This window comes from Cloeon dipterum, chromosome 2 (assembly GCF_949628265.1).
Source record: "Cloeon dipterum chromosome 2, ieCloDipt1.1, whole genome shotgun sequence".
NCBI classification, from domain to species: domain Eukaryota; kingdom Metazoa; phylum Arthropoda; class Insecta; order Ephemeroptera; family Baetidae; genus Cloeon; species Cloeon dipterum.
In genome coordinates this window covers 7,973,221-7,981,928 of record NC_088787.1, presented here as the reverse complement: position 1 = coordinate 7,981,928, position 8,708 = coordinate 7,973,221, and the positions used below count along the sequence as shown (strand labels likewise).

Here is an 8,708-nt window from a genome sequence, read left to right as displayed (position 1 = left end):
AGTAATGCACAGCAATAAATATGATTAAAATAAAACTCCACTTCGCGACGCACTTTATGGCCAGCCGTTTTGGCCAGTCTCTGTTCACTCAGTCTAATAAAGCAAGTAAGAAGTAAAGTTAAAAATCAGTAGTTGAGTGTTTTACTTCATACGACTACCGCTCCTACACGTCTTTCCTCTCATCAGCCCTAACTCACGCAATTTGCACCACATGTGCTTAGTTGAAGCAACCTCATTTAAGGACTGGAAAATTATTGACTTTTTGAAATTAAGCGTTTTTTGTTTAACCTTATTGCGGAGTGATTTATACTTATTAAATGACTCGAGACACTTGTTCTTCTCGGCTACCTTGCGCGCTTTGTCCCGCTCTCTCGCCAGCTCATCAATGTCTCTTTTTAATTTGGGTTTAAATTTTACCCATTTTACGATTTTCTTTGTGGGTGCGACTTCATCAAAAAGAGAAATTAATTTTTTTGAAAAAAATTTATTTAGAAATAATATTTTTTATTCTATTTATTTTCGCTGGATAATATTTTAGGCAATATATTATCTTAAATCGTGAAGAGCTCTCCGCGATTTTTTCCAGATAGAATAAAAAATGGGACTATACGAGAGATTTAAAAAATACAATTACACATTGATTGATCTCTCTGATTTCTCTTGTCACATTGAATTTAACTTTGACCGAATCCTGCCACCATCACTTCATCGTTTTCCTCAATGTATTATTTAAGGCAGCGGTCCCTGGGCACGAAGGCCGTAATCTTCTTTCCATTATTTGTCGGCCCATCGCTGGTCCCTGCGATGGTTGACGTGCTTCCTCGCCGTTCTCAAACCTCTGGGCTTGCCTGAAGATGCGAAAAACTATTAATATCCACAATTGACATAGCGGCAAGCGCGCTTCCCCATGCATAACACGTGGCCGCCCAAAAGCCGACACACATTTTCGCTGCTCTTGAGCCCAGAAATTTTTCGCCCAAGAATATTCCTGGAATATATCAACTTCCTCTGGGAATATTCTTCAGGAATAACTTTGTTTTAAATAGAAGTCACGCCTTTATTTCGCCCAGGCACATTCCTGGGAATATTCCGTCAAGAATATTTTGGGAATATTTCTGGAATATTCTTGGCGGGATTTTCAAAAAGCTCATCATTTCCCCCAAAGAATATTCCAGGAACATTCTTGAAATATTCTGAGGAATAATCCAAAAGTTTATCCGTGGAATATTTTTAATTTTATTCTTAGGTTATCCTATTTAATTATTATAGGATGTTCTTTTAAAATTCCTCTAGAATTTTACTAATTGGTTATTTAACCTAATTTAATGACACAATTATTTTGTTACATTATCTCAATTGAGATTTTTTTAATTTTGAACATCACAATAATACATACAGCCACAGAAAGAGGTCAAATACATACAAAATAAAGGTCGCATTAGGCTACACAGATTAAATGCTACTGGTCTTTACAGAGTATTTTTTAAATTTGAGAATAGACATAACTCTAATTATTATACAGTGAAAAATATAGTTTTCTAACAATATTTTACTTAAATCACAGAGTGCTCATTAAAATGTCACACAAAATATACAAACTATGGGAAATACATGCAAAAAGACTTCATCGGTAGGCGTCCACACTAGAACGTCAATCGGGACTAATTTTTCCCGAGTTAACCTTTTCCAGAAAATGATTTCCCGGTTCGGCCCAGTCCCGGGACAATGTTCTAATTGTTTTCGGGAAATCCCAAAACCTGTATACGAATTCCTGGGAAAACCCGACTTGCTGGTCAATTCATGAAAAAATGCCTCCAAAATATAATGTGGACTTAAAGGTGTCAAATTTAATTTTAACGAAAACCATTAACTTTTTTCTTGTTTCCCTCGGTGCATGTTACAAAAAATTTACATCGGAGCAGTTTCTGGCAAATTTTCGGACATTTGGAGGTCGATTGGACATTGGAAGAGATTTTTAGAGTGGAAATTTTTACGAAATAAATAAGGTGAAATTCCAAGTTAGTAGCTTGGGAATGGGAGCGTTCCCTATTTATTCGTTTATCTCAAAAATCCCCGAAAGTCAAGTTCTGCGAATGAAAAGTGGAGTGTAACTCTTGACTGTATACCCCATCCCTGAGCTTCAATCCTGGAATTTTTTATATACAAAAAGTACTTGTAAGCAAACATTATAGTGTCACCTAAAAATTTCAACGTCAAAAATTCCCGTACAGTCAACCTTTAAAACTGCTCATCGGGATTCCTATGTCCCGAAAAAAATACCCGATAACCACTCATACTTCTGCTTGGGATCCGAATATCCCAGCAATTCCTAAGACACTGAAAGTTTCTCGGTCCCGATGGATGCTCAAGTCCACACTGCGAGGGGATAAAGCTCCAGATGCAATGTAGAATATTAAGTAATAACTGTTCATTAGAACTAACACCTTAGCGTCGCACTCTCTTCACTTTCAGTTGGCTCAGTTTTAAATGACACGATCTTAAAGATCTTCTTTACGTCCAATGCGCCAGGTCTTGAGCAGTTTGGTCAGCTTCCCTGTAAGCTAAGTCCTATTCTGTAGATTCCATCTTTCGGGACAGGTTCAGGTTGCTGCTTCTCATCGTCAATGGATTCAAGACCGAACTGGAAAATGATAAATGAATAAATAGGGTTGTGTCAATGTAAAACATTGATTTAAAATGGTAATTATTTTGTTATATATATTAGGAAAGGGCCGAATAATATATGAGCATTTTATAATAATAAGAGCTCGTAGCATAAATTTTGACTGTTATTTTACATTGATGAATATTATCAAGAATTACAGGTACGTGGAATCTTTATAAAGGAGTCTAAAAATTTGTAATATTTTGTCTTTTTATTCCTGACCGAGGACTGGCAAGGGCACGCACTGTGTTAGCGCGAATACTGAAACCCCTGAAACCCAATAGTCCCAATATCTCACCACAAACGGATGCAATGAGCTCAATTTAACATCGGTATTTTTCGGGTATTTTTTTTGATTTTTTTTTTTGAAAAATTGAAATGCCAGTATCGATATTATTATTTTATGGGGATCGCCATACAAACTCCTGACCATAAGAAGAAAGGGCGATAAAGGAGAAAGGAGGATTATATACATACCGTTTCTTTCTTATGCACTGCATGCCATTATTCTCCTCCAAGATTATCTGATCCCTCTCTAGTTGGTCATCATCTCTGCAGCAAACCCCCGGTCGTCACACTTAAAAATAAGATAAAAGATGGAGGAGCAGAATGTCAAAACCATGTCTGGAAAATACATTCAATACAAAAATCAGATAGACGAGGAAAATATTAAAAACGAAATTAAGTTAGATTTTATTTTCATGCAGGCAAATTTAACTATACATATAATATTTTATGTATTTTATTAATGTATATGGTTGCCTATTTCAATCAAACACTTCGTTAAATTATGGTAAAGTTACGGTTTATTCGGGTTACATAATATTATCTCACCAGCTCTTATGAGAATGCCCCATAATAAAATCAAGGGTGGCAAAAACTGTATAAACTCAAACTGGCGTTGAAAAGTGTAATTTTTCCATGAGTGTTTTTAGATGGATACATAAATAATTATGTCTATATGCATGCAAACGTATTTTTTACAGAATCGTTATTTTATAATAATAAATTAACTCTTTTCTCCGCTAAGTTACATAAAATATGTACATACTTTTCGGCAACCCTACTTAAATATGAGATTCTCATAAGAACTGAAGCGTTTTATGTGTACATAACCCGGCAGAAACTTTAACTTAGCGATATTAACCCATAATTTAATCCCGGTTTCAGATATGTACATTGACGGGGGAAAATATTTTTACAAATTAATAATTTTAATGCCGCGTTTTCTCTCTCGATAGTGCTTTGTCAGAAGTATGTGTATGTGAATGTAAATCACCCACAATGATAGCGAAAAATTATTAAAGAAAATAACGGATGACGACCAAACCATGTAATTTTCATACAAAATTCTTACATACATACATGAATACGATAAATACACATTTAACACACCTGCGCATGGAAGTTCTTGAAGTCGAGGCCATAACTTCTACACTGTACACGATATAAACTGGCCAAACTGCTAAAATCTATTGACTAAAATGACTTAACGCTGCCGCGGTTGACGGTTGACGAAGGCGACGCGGCTGACGTAATGTGATTTGATTTTCTGGCTCTTGCTGGAGAATATGGAAGCTTCTGGAATTAGGGAGCGGGTTCTGACAGCGGAGCAGGACAGAAGACTGCTTGCGCTTGCATGCCCGCCTACTCCCTCCCCCCCTCTTTGTACTGCCGCTGCTTGCTTGCCCGCCGCTGCTTACGCTGACTACTCTCCCGCCTCCCCTTTTCCATTCGCTTTTTCTTTTTCCACTTTCCCACGCTCTCTTAAGCGCTTCAATAAATTAGATAAAACAAATGAAAATAATACATAATATGGATTAATTGACTAACGGAACAAAATAATTTTATTTTTCGCTGTGAAAACTCTGTCGTCTGATTTTAAAATAATTTTGAATTAACTAAATTATTCTTTGAAATTAGCAAAATGTTAAGAAAATAATTTTTATCATTTAATAATTTTAGGGCCATAATATATTTCCGCGTAATTTTCTTAAATTTTGACATTGGAAAAAAATATTTTTTGAAATTTTTCTAAGTTCACTTCCACTTTTGGAATATTCTTAGAATAATTTCAAGATTTATTCTTGGGAATGTTCTTGGAATATGCTTGGCACAATTGAGAAAAATTTAAAACTTTATCCAATTTGAATTATTCCAAGAATATTCTTTAAGTATGTTCAAAGAATATTTTTGTGTTATTCTTAGAATACTTTTAGAATAATTTTAATGGTTGATCTTTTCGAATGTGCTAAGAATATTCCGGAATAATCTCGAATAAATTGGGGTGAAATATTTCTGGGCGGGATACATACACTATAATATCCAAGACGATTCCCTTGGCGTGAGAGGCGCCTCCGAAATGATTTGCCTTCCCCCTTGTGCCCAAGTGAGCCTTCTTATAGTCTTTGTCGGCCCATCGCTGGTCCCTGCGGTGGTTCACGTGCTTTCTCGCGGTTCTCAAACCTCTGGGCTTGCCTGAAGACGCGAAAAACTATTAATATCCACAATTGACATAGCGGCAAGCGCGCTTCCCCATGCATAACACGTGGCCCCCCAAAAGCCGACACACATTTTCGCTGCTCTTGAGCCACCGGCGGCGTGTGTGTTATAGGGTTGGGACTTTGTGAAAAAAACAATATCGATTATCGATATTTGATATGATATTTGAAATATCAATTTAGAGTCTCCATCGATTTCTCTTCACCATTCGATTCTACACATTCAGGGCTACATTTTTTACGTTTTCATGAAAAAAATCCGAGGGGGCGTATTTTGCGATATTTTTAATTGAACATTTTGCACGCGAATTTGTGACCTTGACCTTTGACTTACAAATTTTTGACCAATGGCAAATTTGCTCTACTGAAAAAGTTACGTGTGGAGGTAAAAAAACCACATCGAAATTCCAATCTGGACTGAAGATACCTTGATATTTCGGATTTACTATCTGAAAATTTCCGTTTTCGAAAATCGTGATTTCCCAAAAAAGTCCCCGAATTTTTTGCTCAAAATTTCAGGTTACACATTATGAAACACCCCTAACAACATATGTTAAATTCAGGATGGAGAAATAAAGTCGGTAAAATTGACAATTACCCTTAAAAGTCTCCCGAACACACACACACACACATGCAAAAATCGTAATTTGAACTTGGCGCCAGTTTTGCTCGGTAGGTATCGGGAGGCATCGCTGGCTGAGGAGCAAACCGGAATGACGCATGCGCTGTTCCAGTCGGCCATTTTCGGTTTTCACTTCAGCCTTGTACGTGACACACACGCAACATGGGTAAGCATTTTCTTGATTTTCTTGAATTAAAACGCCTTTTCAAGCCGATTTAACGTCAGGACGGTTCGAATTATTTTGTCCCCGTCATTATTTCGATTAATCGCGTGGCTGCGCTCAATAATTCACGGATTAAGAGCGAAAATGTGTGTCGGCATTTGGGCGGCCACGTGTTATGCATGGGGAAGCGCGTCTGCCGCTATGTCACTTGTGGATATTAATAGTTTTTCGCATCTTCAGGCAAGCCCAGAGGTTTAAGAACGGCGAGGAAGCACGTTAATCACCGCAGGGACCAGCGATGGGCTGATAAAGACTACAAAAAGGCTCACTTGGGCACAAGGTGGAAGGCCAATCCCTTCGGAGGCGCTTCTCACGCCAAGGGAATCGTCTTGGAGAAAGTGTATGTACGGATAAAATAACTAATATTATGTTTTAATCATTTCTGCCAAGCAAAGCCCATAAATATGTATTTAATGCTGTAATTAACGAATGGGATTGATTTTATTGCTCAATTTCAGTGGTGTAGAAGCCAAGCAGCCCAACTCTGCCATCCGCAAGTGCGTTAGGGTTCAGTTGATTAAGAACGGCAAGAAGATCACGGCCTTCGTGCCCAGGGATGGCTGCCTGAATTACATCGAGGAGAACGATGAGGTGATGGTGGCTGGATTCGGGCGTAAGGGCCACGCCGTCGGTGATATTCCCGGTATGTGTTTCCCACACAAATTTACAACCAATAATTATTTTGCCTTCTAAAGGGCTACATAAATAAATTGTCTAAACAGGCATGGATAATTTAGGTTAAATTGATGCTGAGTGAAGTGTCTGTAAAAATCAACACTTGGCTCAAATTAATAAATTTTGGAATATTTTTTGCAACCCTTCCTAAAAGCGCCACTGAATGTCGTTTTGCATTTGGAGGTCGTCAACGGGAAGGAAATAACTTCAGTTTTAAAGGTGAGGTCGCAGTGCCTAATTATCATTGCGTTCCTCAATCCGAACTGAAACATTTGAAATTAAATAACATCCTGATTTCCGTACTGATGCTGGAATTTTTAAAATTTTCACCAGAAGACAGATACATAGGTGTCATGCATGACTGACTTAAAAATTGTGGTTATTGGCTCAAATCTCGTTCAGTTGTCTTTTGTCAACTTCCAGTATTATTTCTGCTATGGAATTTTTTTTAAATGATCCGCTTTTATTAAATTGTGATTTGTTTACTTGTATAAATGATATTACATGTAAATTTAACCCTAGCTGATCATTTTTTCATCTACTTCTGACCGAAAGTGCCCCAAAATCCAATTGTTTTAACTTAACCGGCAACGCCCTCTTATTGAGCAAAAGAAATTAATTAAATTACTTCCGGGGTATATTTTTTCAAGTTGCAGATTTTTGGAAGGGTCTGTGTTTAACCTCATTAAAATTCACCAGTTTAAGTAGCGTAAAAAACCGCCTATATTCAGAAAGCTGATTAAATATCCAGTTTTATTCCTAACCTAAAAAGCAAATTTTTCTTAAATTTACTAATTTTGCACAAAATCCGTCTGAAAATTTCAACTGGCCCTTTGAGAACCTTTAATTTTTTCCTAATCAGGATTTTGCAGTGAAATTCACTCATTCCTCTTCCAAATTGCTAATTAAAAAAGTTCTAAGGCAGAGCTACTGTGGGTTTTGTCTAAAGACCCTACAAATCAGCTGTGTCTTGTCTTCAACTAAAAATTAACTGTCCCCCCGTAATCCATATAATCTGAAATATTTACACAAATATTTTAAAGAGTTAATTTTTGCCAGCCATGACTAATTTTCCTCTTGTCTTTTTCTCTGTTCGACAGGCGTCCGTTTCAAGGTGGTTAAGGTGGCTAACGTTTCGCTCTTGGCTTTGTACAAGGAGAAGAAGGAGCGACCTAGATCATAAGTTTACTCTAATGCTACTCTCCATCCAACACAAACGGTCTGGCTCGCCTACTACAATTTCTCTCCTCTTCATCCACGGGATACTGGGTGAGAAAAGAAGCTCGGCTCTTGTGGCTGGAGGACGCAAATCATTCCACACAATGAAATAGTGCATTCCAATTTGGACTCTCTGTCACTAAGCATTCCGTAATAAATTTATGAGCTGGATTTGACATCATTTTTTATCATTTCATTCTTTCCCAAGAGCTATGTAAATATTATTTTATAATGAACCTTGAGATTTTTAGAGTTGACTTCGTCTGTTAAAATTTTTAATGAAGCAATATTAGTGCACAGATTTTGCTAACAGGTAGGCAATCAGGGACGAACTCTTGAAGGCATAAACTAGAGGTGTCAGACTGTGAGTTAAAGACGGCTTGTGGCTTAGCAGCAATTTCTGCTCGGCGATGACAGTTTACGAAGAAAAATTGAACAGAAATCACTGGTCGGAGGATACCATAATTAACAATGGAGCCCTTGAAATTTTAAATGAGCCTGATCTAATTCGTCCCAGTTTCAGCCATTAAACTAAATTAATATGTCATAAATTTTAAACAAATTTGTGCTGACCAGAATTCCGGAAAAAATTATTATAAAATAGTTTAAAATTATTAAATTAAATATGAATTGAATTCGTCAAGCTGCCCGGTAAAAATTAAAATTATAAAATAATAACGTGCTTACTAAGCTTCTATTACAAAATTCCGCATCTTTAACACAGGTGTTACAAATTCCTTTGCTTCAAAAGAAAATTTTAAAATTATCATTCGATTTTAAGGCTCTATTTATTGCAATTATTAG

At 36.8% G+C, this 8,708-nt stretch overlaps 1 protein-coding gene across 1 annotated transcript; it reads left to right on the top strand.

Annotated features, from left to right (window-relative positions):
* Positions 1 to 5,796: 5,796 nt before the first annotated feature.
* On the top strand, positions 5,797 to 8,080 carry LOC135936957 (small ribosomal subunit protein uS12). The gene is made up of 4 exons (XM_065479981.1): positions 5,797 to 5,954; positions 6,192 to 6,351; positions 6,470 to 6,654; positions 7,787 to 8,080. Exons 1-4 carry the CDS (start codon positions 5,951 to 5,953, stop codon positions 7,867 to 7,869), a joined length of 432 nt encoding a protein of 143 aa, XP_065336053.1. The 5' UTR covers positions 5,797 to 5,950; the 3' UTR covers positions 7,870 to 8,080.
* The last annotated feature ends 628 nt before the right edge of the window (positions 8,081 to 8,708 follow it).

Excerpts from the sequence above, each read along its gene's own strand:
- LOC135936957 (XM_065479981.1), top strand. Across the intron at positions 6,352-6,469 it reads GGAATCGTCTTGGAGAAAGT|TGGTGTAGAAGCCAAGCAGC; the intron begins GTATGTACGGAT and ends GCTCAATTTCAG. Across the intron at positions 6,655-7,786 it reads CGCCGTCGGTGATATTCCCG|GCGTCCGTTTCAAGGTGGTT; the intron begins GTATGTGTTTCC and ends TCTGTTCGACAG.